Genomic DNA, 13,173 nt, shown 5'->3' with positions numbered 1-13,173 from the left:
CTTTTATTAAATTAAACACTGAAATTATTTTTTCCCTTGGCCATCTTTTTTTCTGTGCTGCAAATGTTGTGTTTTCCCACACCCTCCTGCTGTGCATATTGGTATTTCTCTAATTGTAAGTGAAGTTTCACATGTTACAGTGATTTTGTGTGTGTGCGCACATGCGCTGTGTACTTGATTCAATATATATATATGTATATGAATGTCTGGCAACTCAGTTGTAAACATTTCCCCATGATCAAATTTGACATTCATCAGTCTTAGTATGTTTTGTTGTGTTTGCTTTAAAATGGGAATCTAGATTTAGAAAGTGAAGTAGGAAACCAGCATGGAGCTATTGCTTAATAAATCATATTTTGCAGAAAAGAGTTTAAGAAAAACTTTTTTTTGTCATTAAGGTTTCAGAAAACGTAATTTGCAGACAGTGCATGGTAAAGGAAGGTGGTTTAATTTATTGCATCATCTCATACATTCTGGACTTCCTTTTGAAGAGTAACTTTTGATCATAGTCTGCACTTTCATTAAAGACCATTTTGAGGGGAAATGTTACAATAACTCATCTGGAAAAAGTGTCTGTGGTAGAACTTGAGCTACTTAGAGAGTAATGAAAAAACACGCTGGTTTTGTCAGACCTGAGTACAGATAAATGTTAAGAAGATAAGATCCATTTGTCAGAAGGCAGGATTTACTGCACACACACTGTGTTGTGTAGGCACAAGGTGCATCCTCATATGTTGTGGGGTTGCCTGCAGATGGACTGTGGCTAGGGGTTAGTGGCTGTTACTGTTACAACAGTATTTGAAAGCTGTTCTCTGTAATTCTGTTTTTCCAATTACAATCTATCTTGTCAAGTGACCATATGACTTACAAAAGTTGGAGGGGGGAGGGGGTGGTTGTTGGTTTTTTTTTGTTTGGCTGTTTGCTTTCGGTTTTTTTTTTTTCCTTTTTTCTTTACTGAGGTTGGATGTTGTGATCTAACTCCTCTGGCAAGTATATATGCAGCCCATTGAGATGAAGCTTCTCTGGTTTAAATGGGAGTTCAATTTTAAGCTTTTGGGGCTCACTGAGGGGCAGTGATGAAAACAGAATGGTGGCCCTTACTCAGACAAGACCTCCTTTTTTGTTTTGTGTTGGGGTGTTTTTTGTTTATTTTTGTAGGAGTGAGGAAAGGAAAACATGCCCTGTATGATCCTTTGCTACCTTCTGCTTTCAAAACCAGATGCTTCTTCAGCTGAAGAAAAGCTAAAGAAAGGACTCCCTCATATCTCCCAGTAGTCACTGCCAATTTCAAAATATCCACAACAAAGGAGGCTGTTCTTGAATTTGTATGTCACATTCTGAAAGGTTCTCTAAGGATTTGTTCCTTCGGACAAGGGAACCTCTGTGAGGGAACAGTAGAACATACAAGGCATTTGAAGAAAATCACACTAATTAAACAGGATGGTTTTAAAGCAAATCCCACTAATTGAGCAAGCTGACTCTTAAGGCAGATTCTTCTCTTATTCACAAGAAAACAGCAAATACTTTCAGTGGCTAAGGGTATTTTTTTAATCTAATTTTTGGTAAAGGCATGAAGTATATACTCTACAGCAGTATTGAGTATGAATTTCCTTGGACTTTTTTGCTCTTTGTTTTGAATGTTAGAGTTATCTTACCTATTTGTAATAGACAGATGTGAAACTGGTAAATTAAAAAGTTCTCGTTAAGTGGACAGACTCAGTTTCAATTCTGAATTTTCTTTTAAATCTTTTTTTAGACCTTGGTGTCTCTCACTACCAAGATACAGCCATTAGCTGTCTCTTCAATTTTCATTCCAGGAGATTCTTTCAGCTTATTGGAGGGTGAAGTTTCATACTTCTTAAATAGAATGAATACTCCCCAAATGCTCCCCCAAAAGACCAAGGTGCAATTTTAAGAAAGTGGAATTTTATTTGGAAAAAAAAAAGGACATTTTGTAATAAAGGGTAGCTAGAAGTCTAAAGGAAGCTGTAGCACTTTGTGGGTTATCTTTCTAGAATGTTTATGTAACTAGTTTTCAAGATGTCTAGAGAGAACTAGTTTACTGCTTTTCTTACAGGCTAAAAGAAGAGAAGCTACAAATGCAGCAAATTCTGTGTCCCTCCAGTTAAAAATGTTTATCCTACATTGAACTTCAAAAATAGCTCAAGGCTGTGAAGAATGGTGTGGGTTGTTTGGTCTGTCAGTCAAATCCTTTCCAGCAAGTGTCCCACTTCTTCCTTCTCAAATAGAATGGTTAGGATAAGAGCATGTGCCTCAATCTCTGAATAACTTCAATTCCCTCTATTTTAGGCTGCAGAATTTTTTATGTTCTTTTAAATAGAGTGAATAAATACACTGACCATTTTTAAATTACTTATTATAATAATACACTTTTTTATTCTAGCAATAAAAGTCATGAAGGGGATAAATTCATTGCAGCTCCTCCTTCTTCGCCTTTGAAGAAACAGGAATTAGAGAATTTAAGGCAAGTAAATAACATAAAATATTCACCACTAAATAAGCCTCTTCCTTAATTGTGATTCCTAGGTTTTTCTGTAGGCACTTGGGATGTTGAATTGTAACTGGTAATCTGTTTTTCAAATGTGTGTGCTTCCTTTCTTCTGAGCTTTGAATCTGAACAAATAGAAATCATCCAGAATTTCAATTTAGGTAGATCAGTCTGTTTGATCCCACTATTGTAAGTTTGGCATTACATATCGGGCAAAGCTGAAAATACCAAGTCCCGTAAGAGAAAGCTAGAAACCTGACAATGGCTGTTGACATTGGTAGAAAGGGATGGAAATTACTGTATGTACCTTTTCCTTTTAAAGTTTGGAATTCAGTCCCCACATTATCTGCTTATTGGATGGGAAAAAAAATGAAAGTGGAAAGCAGCATAGCTGCTTTTACTGATGAGAATGGTGTTCCTTTCAGCCAGAATAAATCCATAGTTTGCATAAAATAGAAAGTAAAAATGCCTCTGTCCAGGCATTTGACTTCCTCCCAATGCAAAAACATAGGTAAAATTTCACTGTAGATTCCTTATGTGTTCTCAAAGATCCTTAAACTGCTTGTTCAGGAGTCTGAGTGTTCTCCAGATAGAATAACTCACTTGTGTGTAAATAAGTATCATATTGTCTGGAGCCTCTTTACTTTCCCCCAACAATTACCATTTACTGGCAATGTTACTTGTTTCAGGTGGCTTCCAGCCTGTTGAAAATCTCTTACTATAAAGCTTGCACCTGTTTAGAAAAAAGAAATCTGTTTTAAGTTTCCATTATGGGCAAAGCATACAGTAATTTCCTACTTGAACTCTTAGGTAAACACTCTGTTTCAGCCTAACCCCAGGTAACCTATGTTTCATAATGACCAGCTTAACCTTTCCTTTGCTCCACTATGTGTAGCAAATCTTCTTGTACTCATTTAAAAGCACTTTAGGAGGAATCTGTGAGGCGACGTCAGTTATTTATTCTGAAGTGGTACAAGAGTGCACTACTCCAAATGAAACACGCTGGATTGAAAACAGTGATGTGGGTTGCTTGTGGGTTTTGTGGGTTTTTTCTCCTTCTGACTGTTGAAAATGTGGCTGCCACATGTCAAAATTACGTGGTGTCACTTTGTGATTTTTTTTTTTTTTAATATGTAGTCTTTTCTTTCACAATCATCTGTTGTTATCTACTGATGAAATCTGACAACATGTCAGGAAAAACCTAGCAGTTCAGGAAGCAGTGAGCTGCTTCTGGTAAAGAACTTCATTCATATAAGGAAAGGAAAAGCATTGATTTTAAAAAAAATTTTTTTTCTCTCCTACTACCTGCTTTGGTTTAATCTAGAGGACTACACATTCCTAGAAAGTGTTTCTGCTGAAACTATTTCTAAGCTTCTGAAGATATTTTTGAAAAGCAAAATACGTTACACTCAAATAGTAATCTTGTATATTTATATTGTAAATAGTGTGTTCCTGTAGCCTTGCTCACTAAGGAGCTAAGTGAGAAAATGGAAATTCTTGTCGAGTCGGGGAAAATGAAGAAAAAAAGATTCTGGATGTTGTCAGGGATTATCCTAAGGAATAAGTGTCTGTTCAGTTTTTTCCTGCTAAGTCACTGGACTGAAAAACCTGCTTCTAGAACTGAAAAGGGACTGTGAATGCTTTTTTTGGATGATTTTATACAGTTGCGCATCCTTGTAAGAGTTGAAAATGCCTGACTTACCTTTGCCCCTGAACAGTTTTTAAAAGCTAAAAATATAATCTAGAAAAGGTTTACATGTCCTATATATTGCTTGGTGCTTGTACACAAATTGGTTGAGTGGACTATTCTCATAATAAGCAGTAATTCAACTGCAAGGTTTTAAAAGTCTGAGGAGACCAATCATTGCTAAGAATTTATGCATTGGAAGTAGAAACTCCAGATTTTTCTTCTGAGTTTGTTCTAAACAATTTTCCTTGCTGCTTCTTATCCTTGGACAAGCACGTTGTCCTGCTCTGCTCTCAGCCTCTGCTATGTTCTACACACCACAACCTAACACTGTTAGGATGCATCAAGAGTAAAGAAGTTCTGGTAGATCACAGTGCTACATTTGGAAAATTTTGTGGATTTTATTGTAAAAGTTGAGATGGACAGCAATAGACCTTGTTGTGTAGTCATTCTCCCTAGATTGAAGGTCTTTGTGTGAGAACCTTAATTTTTCCCCTCAAAGCAGATAAAGGAATAATTTGATCATTCATTTTCTCCACACCCAGTTTTGCCTCAGTTACCCATTTAAAGGTTGCAGCGGTCTGTTTGTCCCTGTCACAATACTAGAAACTTACAATGATTATCACTCACAGCTGTTTCATTCTCTTCTCCCTCACTCTTAGCCACTGTGTAGTTCTTCCCCATCTCCCCTTTGCTGGTGCTGAAGTTCCCTTTGGAGTAAGCTCAGTCTGCATTCTGTATTTCTTCATATTTTGTATTGTTTGCCTGTGTTGAAACATAAAAAGTAAATAGTTTGTATCCATTGTTGGGCTTAGCTATTTGAAATTTTTTCAGATTAGTGATGTTCTCTTGATGGTTTTGAAGTGTCATTTTTGGTGCCTTCATACTAAGTTTTGAAGAACTGGATTTGCTCTGACTTGCAATTTCCCTGAGAAATAAGGCAAGTCAGAAACAGAGTTTGGGTTCCATAAACTTGCAGTCTGTGTGGGCTGACAAATCTTGTTGCCTAAACCTACACAAGAGGCTGTTTGACATAATCTGGCAGTTTAAAAAAACATTTTTCTTTTTCCTAGTGCAAAGGCAGTTTTATTTAGGGCATGCGGAGGCTCGGTGATGCTGGAAGTCTGCCGTGCTCAAAGGCGACCTGTGGAGTTTTGTCAGAATCCTGACTGGGGTGAAAAACTAGTTTGTCTATTCCCTTGTGGTGCAATTCTTCTGCTCCGGTTGGCTGTCAGCTCTCCTGAGCATTTGGTTCAGCCAACTCAACAATGGATCCAAGTGCAAGAACACAACTGCAGGGGAAGAAACCTGTATGTTTTCCTCTTCAGATGGCTGTTGCGGAAGGCTTTTGCTAGCTCTTACGTGGCCCAAATAATGACTAGTCCTTAGAGCAGAGGAGTAGGTTTCATCCTGTTGTGTGATTGGAGCATGTCTTGTATTTGAATTTACACTTGCAGAAATAAAAATAGGCTTTAAGAAAGTTGTGGGAAGTGTAAGACACATTGCTGTAAAGGGCAGTAGCAACCAACTCCGCAGGCCCTGACTGAATACCTGTCTAAGGGTATTTTGCACTAAGGGTGACACTCAGCATCTCTACTGATTTAGAAGTGTACTTCCTTGAGGCAGAGACAAAAAGAGGTTAGTTAGAAGCAGGCTGTTATTACAAAAATTTTGTTTCCCCATTCCATCCTCCTCCCCAGTCACAACCTATGAGAAATATTTTAGGTTTGGGACTTGAGCTGGGGAAGCTTTCCTCTCCCTCTCTCAACCTTTTGTATGTGTTCTGATTTGATGTGACATCTGGGCACGGTGGAGAGGAAGTGGGGGGTAGGGGGAAACACTGGAGAAGTTTCTTATCCTGCTTGTGCATAATTAAGGAGCATGCCTCCTGGGAAAGGGGAATAAAGGCACCCCAGGTCCTGTCATGAATTACATGACTTACTGCTGGACCGAAAGCAGGCTTGACAGTTGCCAGAAGGTTGGCGCAATAATAGCCCGCCGACCAGCGGGAGAGCTGACGGCTCTCCTCCCATCACTCCCAACGTGTGACCCCACTCAGAGCATCCACTTGTCCTCCCTGGAGAAGAACAGAGTCCTGCTCACAGCAGGGCATCATGGGCAGAGGCTTGTGCCCTGAGGACAAGGCAGCCTGCACTGAATGATGTTTTACCAAGTGGAAAATATCCCCAAGAACAGTGTTTGGTGAGGGGGGGGAGCTATTACAAAGTGTGAACCTTGGCCTAATGATGGCATCCTGATGTGGGGTTATTGTTTGAAGATGGAAAATGTGAGTAGTTCAGATTTCATTAGATGAACTGCCAGAGATTTTCTGGTTTTGGAAAGATAAGCAAAGTCTGTGATGGCAACGAAATGCCATGGATCAGTCAGAGTCTTGGCACAGGGTTACAGCTCTCAACTGAACACAAAACTGGAAATGCCAAATTCTCCAGTGTTTATCTCCCTGTGTGCAGACATTGTACAATAGAAGAGTGAAATACATTACAGCTTAATTGATAGCTACTGTGTGTCTGTAGATTGTGTCTTACAGAAATCTAGAAATCTGCTACTCTTCTCTACAACAGAAGGTGAGGGCAGAGGAGTACAAGTGAGAGTCCAAGGCAAGACCAATAACAAGAGTGTGAGAAAGGGAAACTGTCCATGAGAAAAATGACACATGGTGAAGTCCATCTTTTTTTAGTCTGTTATTTATGATGAAAACTGCAAGATCTTACTGAGCACGCAATGGTGATCCTTGGTTTATACTGGTAGAACAATTGAGCCCATAAATAATGAACACTAACTCATTTACTTCATAGTTAGATGGGAAGTCATTATTGAAAGTTTGATTTATTTCTTTAGCACTAAACAAGAAAGAAAATTTAACAAGTGTATTTGGAATCACAGAATTCTCCATTTAACATAATGGCTTCTCCCCCTCCCCTTTTTTTTTGTCTGTTTCCTTCCAGGTGCTCGATCCTTGCGTGCAGTGCTTATGTGGCTCTGGCTTTGGGGGATAATCTTATGGCATTGAATCATGCAGATAAACTTCTACAGCAACCAAAGCTGTCAGGGTCTCTTAAGTAAGTCTGGTGGGGTCATTTCTTCTCCCTCAGCCCTGTTTTTTTGCTGGAGAGTTCTGAGTTGAAACTTCCAGTGTCTGTAGTTGCTTGCCAATTCTGTATCTGATGCAAAGAATTGCTTGGCCTGCTCCTGTTCTTGTTGAAGCCCTGACTAAGTGTCCATTGACACGCAGGAACATGAATTCCCTCCTTTGTGCACGAATACCACATAATTTGGAATCTATTGCTGCTTCTGTTGCTGTTTCTCCAGCTCTGGGTCCCATGCAGCAGCAGGACCATTAGGTCTCTCTTGTGATTCACTGTAGGGTTGCATGTGCTTGTGTTGGCCCAGCACAAGGGGCAGGGATGTGCAGCTGTGGGTAGCCAACATCAGCCCAAACCCACGCTGCTGAAAGGTCACTTATGAAACTACAGCCTCAGAGGGGAAGGTTTGCTCAGTCACTCAGGGTACCAGATCTTGTGTGTGCAGGACTTGTCACTTCAGCTGCGACTGCTGCTTATATAGGTTCCATTCTTCAGTTTCTCTTGTTCACCTCTCATTTGGCACTGTACTTTTTTGAAGGATATTCAAAGTGCATTCTTTTTCTACCCCCCAGTTCTCATACAGCTCTACAAATTCAAAAAAGGCAACTTTAGCCCCATCCTTCTGACTTTGTGCATTTAACACACAGGATAAAATATAGCAGAGGTTTTTACAGTACTAACAGTTTTCAAAACTGGTAATGTACTTGTGGAAAGCAAAGGTAACTCATGCTTATTTTTATATGCTGGCACCATGCTCTAAACTGGTCCATGCCAATTAAATTCTTTGGCTCCTGTTCTTGACACTACTGCAGGAGCTCATGCTTTTGCACAGTCACTGTATTAGCAGGATCTTTGAGGAGTTTGCAAGGTAACACATAATTTTGTGTTACCATTATGTAATGAAGGAAATGCTAAATGACAGGTTTTTTGCAAAGACAAAGAGGTGTGTATCTTGGTCCCAGGAAAATACATTTTTATTGAATGTAAAGTCATGTAACACTTTAAGTTGTAGATATATTAATATTCTGGGGTAGCTTTTCTTAATTCTGTGAATAAAGCCACACCAAGGTACTTTCACTGTGGAATGGTAATTCCTGTGCATGGATGAATTGTCATTATTCAGGTGTTGTTTTTTTTAATAACTTTGGTGCCTAAAAGCAGTAAATGGTAGAACTGGGTATTATGACAATACCTTATGAGCAAGTTAATTTCCATGCAAGTGTTCCCAGTAATAGTTCCCATGTGCTCACATTAAAAACTGCATTGCTTGACTCACATAACAAACTGTGGGGATTGCTGTGCTGACATTTGTACCCTAACCCTTCGCTGTTGTAGGTTTCTCGGGCATTTGTATGCAGCAGAAGCTCTCATCTCTCTAGACAGAATATCTGATGCCATCACTCACTTGAACCCTGAGAATGTCACTGATGTTTCCCTTGGGATCTCTTCAAATGAGCAGGATCAAGGTTAATGCATCCACACTTCATTATAACTGGTTATGCTTTCAGCTGCCTTCCTGCTGTAACTTTCTAGACACAAATATAATGATGATTAAGACATTTTGTTTTAAGACCTGTAGGTTATTGCAGGGTGGGGGAGAGTGTTGTTTGTGGGTTTGTTGTTGTGTTTTTATTTTCCTGGCTTCAGTTCCTACTTTGTGTTTTGTGTGTCTTTTCCCTGTTTGTCATTCCTCTGAAATGGTTAATTCTGTAGCATCAATAGGACTGTATATTGTGGTATTCTGACTTGTTTGAAGGAAACTTTGGAAAGCTGCTTTTGTTAAATGTGCTATTATGGTTAAGTTTGGGTTTCATACCATCTCTTTCACCTTTTTGGTCTTTAAACCAGGCTTTGCTTTGGAATCCACCTTAGTGTGATACAGGACTGGGGAGAACTTAGTTAATCTGTATCTTAGTCTTCTTGGCAAGAGTGTGTATTCTGTAAGAGGAAAGTACTTCAGAACCCATCTGTATAGTGAAGTCTACAGAGCTCTGATTCCAGTGACATGTCTGCAGTTTAACTTCCCTATACTCATCTGCAAATCTAAAAGCACAACACTTGAAGATAGGAAGTCTTAAATGACATAAACTCTTGAGCAAACTGATCTGTTTTCCCTCTTTAATGTCAGACCATGAAGAAAGCAGAAAATTTGTATCTTTGTATTATTTTTGTAATAACCTTTAAAAAAGGTCACAGAATATGACAGGGTTTGTTTTTGGTATTTTTTTTCTTTGCAGGGTCTGACAAAGGAGAGAATGAGGCAATGGAGTCTTGTAAGTACCAACCACTGTATTCAGCAGAGTACAAGAACTTACTTGGCCAGTTGGAATAGAAGTGTAAGAGAAAAAAGATTTTTACTTTTTTTTCATTGCAGCTGGCAAGCAGACACCACAGTGTTACCCCAGTTCGGTCACGTCTGCACGAACAATGATGTTATTTAACCTTGGAAGTGCTTACTGCTTGAGGAGTGAATATGACAAAGCTCGAAAGTGTCTTCATCAGGTATGAAAAACAAATCTCAAGGCACCTTTAGGGAGAAATGTACTTCCTTAAAAGTGCCATTTAGATCACAGCAAATTCTGGTGATTTCACAGCCCAAGTTTATTTACAGACTCCTTATTTGCAGTCTCTATTAGAAACAAAATGAAGAATTCCAAATTTCTTGCTTGTGTAAAAAGTTCAGTACCACTATATGCCGCATTTTCTTTTCCTTAGGTCATGTCAGAACAGTGGAAGGTGACTAAGGAAGCCTTTTCATATTTTCTAAGTTTGCTGGTTTATTTGGGTTTTTTTGTGGTCTTTTTAATGGTCTAGTAGTAATTGTTATATTTCAGAGAAGGCTTTTTCCCTAGTCATTTAATAACTCACCATCAGAACTATTGTCTTTAGAGCTGTGAGAACAAACTGCAGTTCTGTTCCTTGTCTGCCTTTTGTCCCAAGAATTCTCAAGTACTGCTTTTGAAATGCTGTCTCCACTTAGCCTGTGTCACATCAATTGGTCCTTCTCATGTCTGGGACCTGTCTCTTTCAGTCATGATGTTTCTTTTTGCAGCCATTCCTGTCTGTCAGGAAGACTACTTGGATGCATTGTTGAGCTACCAACTGAAAACAGCAGCTTCCAAATTCTACTTGGATGCATTGTTGAGCTACCAACTGAAACAGCAGCTTCCAAATTATTTCACAGTAGTTGTGCATGTGAACAGATTCAAATCCTTGAGGCTCTCAGCTACTTAGGGCAGTTGTCTGGTTCTTTTTCTTCCTGAGGCTTCTTATGATGAGGCAGGTGTCTGTGCTTGGGCTCTGTAACACCTGTGTAAAGCCCAAAGGAGTCCAAGGCCAGCCATGGATGTAAAATATAGTGGGGCTCTGCATCTACAATAAATTCATTGACTTCATAGCTGAAAAATGGTTGTATATGGAAAACTAATGAATGATTGTTGTTAACTTTGATGCTGAACTTTGGAGCAGTGGAGGTTACCTTTACCTGTCACCTCACCAGGAAACCACACTAGTCTGGCCCAAGAATTACAGATCCATATGAACACAAGCACACAGCAGATGGTCCTGCTAATTAGTGTGAAACAATCTTGCTATTTAGAGAATCTTGTAGTCTCTCCTTGCATGCTTAAACCTGATGGAGTGTATTAGTTTGAAAAAATGTGATCTTAGTTAATGAATTGTTAGTTTTATTACCTGAGATGGTGGTAGCAATCTTGTCAAGGGGCACTTTGTTTGTGCCGGATCTTTCTCTTAAGCACTTTTTCCTCCCCACCATCTTCTTTTTCAATAAGGCTGCTTCACTGATCCACCCCAAAGAGATCCCTCCAGAGGCCATCCTGCTGGCTGTGTATCTTGAATTACAGAATGGTAAGTTGGGAAATGTTCCATCAACCTAAATTTGGGATACAAAGGGAGGAGGGCAGTAGTCATCATTCCTACTCCATATAGAGTTGTGCCAGTATTTTGAATGACACCCTTTAGGCCCTGCCTCGCCTCCATTTTACACTGCTGTGGATCCATGCATGTGCACCTTCACTTCCATAGTTTATTGCCATCCTGTTCTCACACACTCCAGACTTCCTAAACACTCATTTCCTGAGCTGAAGTTTTCTATACTTTGTGCAGAAGTCAGTGGTCTCAGATAGGCTCAGTGAAACCCTTGATGAGGTTTATACTAAAAAGAGGGTTTGGAAAGCTTTCTCCATTAAAAGGCAACCACAATCCAGGTTTCCCAAAGAAGCCTTGTCAAGGCCTGTGTAGCAAGTATGGCAGCAAAGCTTGTAATAATGATAACTGTCTCTTCCAAAATGCTTCCTTTTGAAGGTTCACTGTGTTTGTATGAGGGAAAAGCTCTGCATAATGGGAAACTGGAAAAGTTGCACTTGAATTCTGCAGTGTGAGCAGACCTCGTGCAGCTGCTGGTTGAAGCTGTCTCGGTTGTGGACCTGTGCCCCTTGAGGGGCACTTAATATCCAAGTGTTGTGAAATGTTCTGTGTGCCTGTTCCCCTTCAGTGATGTTGCATTGCAGGCAGGCAGAGGATTTGAGCATTTGCATTTGGAATTGAGACTTCTGTAAAGCTTTTCTTACAAAGATGTCTCTAAATTAGAATTTTGGGAACCTTTATTTCCGCAACAACGATGTACAGAGCAGAAGAGAGTAGGAAGTGGGATTTACATCCCTCACCTCCTTCCAAGTATATAATGGAAAGAGGCTAAAGACATTTTTTGTTCTATAAATGACAACAAAATGGTGCAGCTCCTCTGAAATGAAAACTTCAGTGGAAAAGAAGTATGAGGGAGGAACACTGTCCTCAGAACTCAGTGTCTTTTCTCCTGTAATTTTACAAGTTTAATTTTTAATGAAGAGTAAGTTTTCCATTTATATTGGTGGTTATTTGATGGGCCATACATACGGTTGAAAATCATATTTCTTTTAAAAACATGTTTTGTCCCCTTGGCATTTGCATTTCTGCCTGCAATGTCACAGTGTGAGGGCATTTTGTGTGAGAGCTAGAGCCTCGCTGTGCAGCTGGGAGAGAGAAGAGGTGTCCTTTGGGAAATTAGAAGGTGCTTTGGCATCTTCCAGCTCTGAGGTAAAAGCGTGAGGTCTTCAGTTAAGGATAGGTGGACTCAATCAAAACTATTTTCTTCAAATTTACTGTTGTCTACTGCTTTTCCTGGCCATGTCAGCATTTCAGTAGAGAAGAAGGACTGCTGCTGTACCTGGCCTGGGCCCAGGGCTGGCTCATCAGCTCTGTCCCTGAACAGTAATTCATGTGTTATAAAATGGTATTTTGGGTTTTTTAATGGAAACTTGTCTTGTAGGTAACACGCAGCTGGCATTGCAGATCATCAAGAGGAACCAGCTGCTCCCTTCTGTGAAAACACTCTCTGACATGCGGAAAAAGCCTGTTTTCCAGCCAGTCCACTCACTCCAGCCCATTCAGATGCCAGCTTTCACCACTGTTCAAAGGAAGTGAGGTTGTGCTTTAACCTGCTGCTGCCCTGATCATGAGGGCTTGGGATTTTGTATATTTTTTTAACCTAGGACACCTGAATACCCAAATTGCTGGAGTGTGTTTGTTTATGTAAATTTTTAATAAAAGATGTAAACCAAAAACTTGTTTGTAAAGGTTATTTCATGAATGATGGGAGGTTGGTAGCTGCTTTGAATGGGAGTGGTAGTTTATTTACCAAAAAAAAAGGTCTATCCAAGTGTGTAATTCAGCTCTTTTTGAATCCTGACCTAAATCCCTGCTGAAATAGCAGCTGAACTATGCTGTTGGCTGCTGTTTTGACACATATGAGCCATGCTCTTCCTCAAAGAAGAGGGAACCTGTTTCTGTTGGCCTTTTAGTTTGGTTTGGGTTTT

General features: G+C 39.7%; 1 protein-coding gene across 1 annotated transcript in view; it reads left to right on the top strand.

Annotated features, from left to right (window-relative positions):
* CNOT10 (CCR4-NOT transcription complex subunit 10) overlaps positions 1-12,921 on the top strand; it is a 28,057-nt gene extending 15,136 nt beyond the window's left edge. Inside the window, exons 13-19 of the mRNA XM_008633995.1 lie at positions 2,405-2,485; positions 7,163-7,276; positions 8,636-8,766; positions 9,538-9,573; positions 9,675-9,802; positions 11,092-11,167; positions 12,627-12,921. Of these exons, the coding sequence (XP_008632217.1) occupies positions 2,405-2,485; positions 7,163-7,276; positions 8,636-8,766; positions 9,538-9,573; positions 9,675-9,802; positions 11,092-11,167; positions 12,627-12,781 (721 nt within the window). The 3' untranslated portion in view covers positions 12,782-12,921. The remainder of the gene's footprint in view (positions 1-2,404; positions 2,486-7,162; positions 7,277-8,635; positions 8,767-9,537; positions 9,574-9,674; positions 9,803-11,091; positions 11,168-12,626) is intronic.
* The last annotated feature ends 252 nt before the right edge of the window (positions 12,922-13,173 follow it).

The sequence above is a fragment of the Corvus brachyrhynchos genome, unplaced genomic scaffold, assembly GCF_000691975.1.
Source record: "Corvus brachyrhynchos isolate BGI_N302 unplaced genomic scaffold, ASM69197v1 scaffold94, whole genome shotgun sequence".
NCBI lineage: Eukaryota > Metazoa > Chordata > Aves > Passeriformes > Corvidae > Corvus > Corvus brachyrhynchos.
This window is presented reverse-complemented; position numbering and strand designations above follow the sequence as displayed.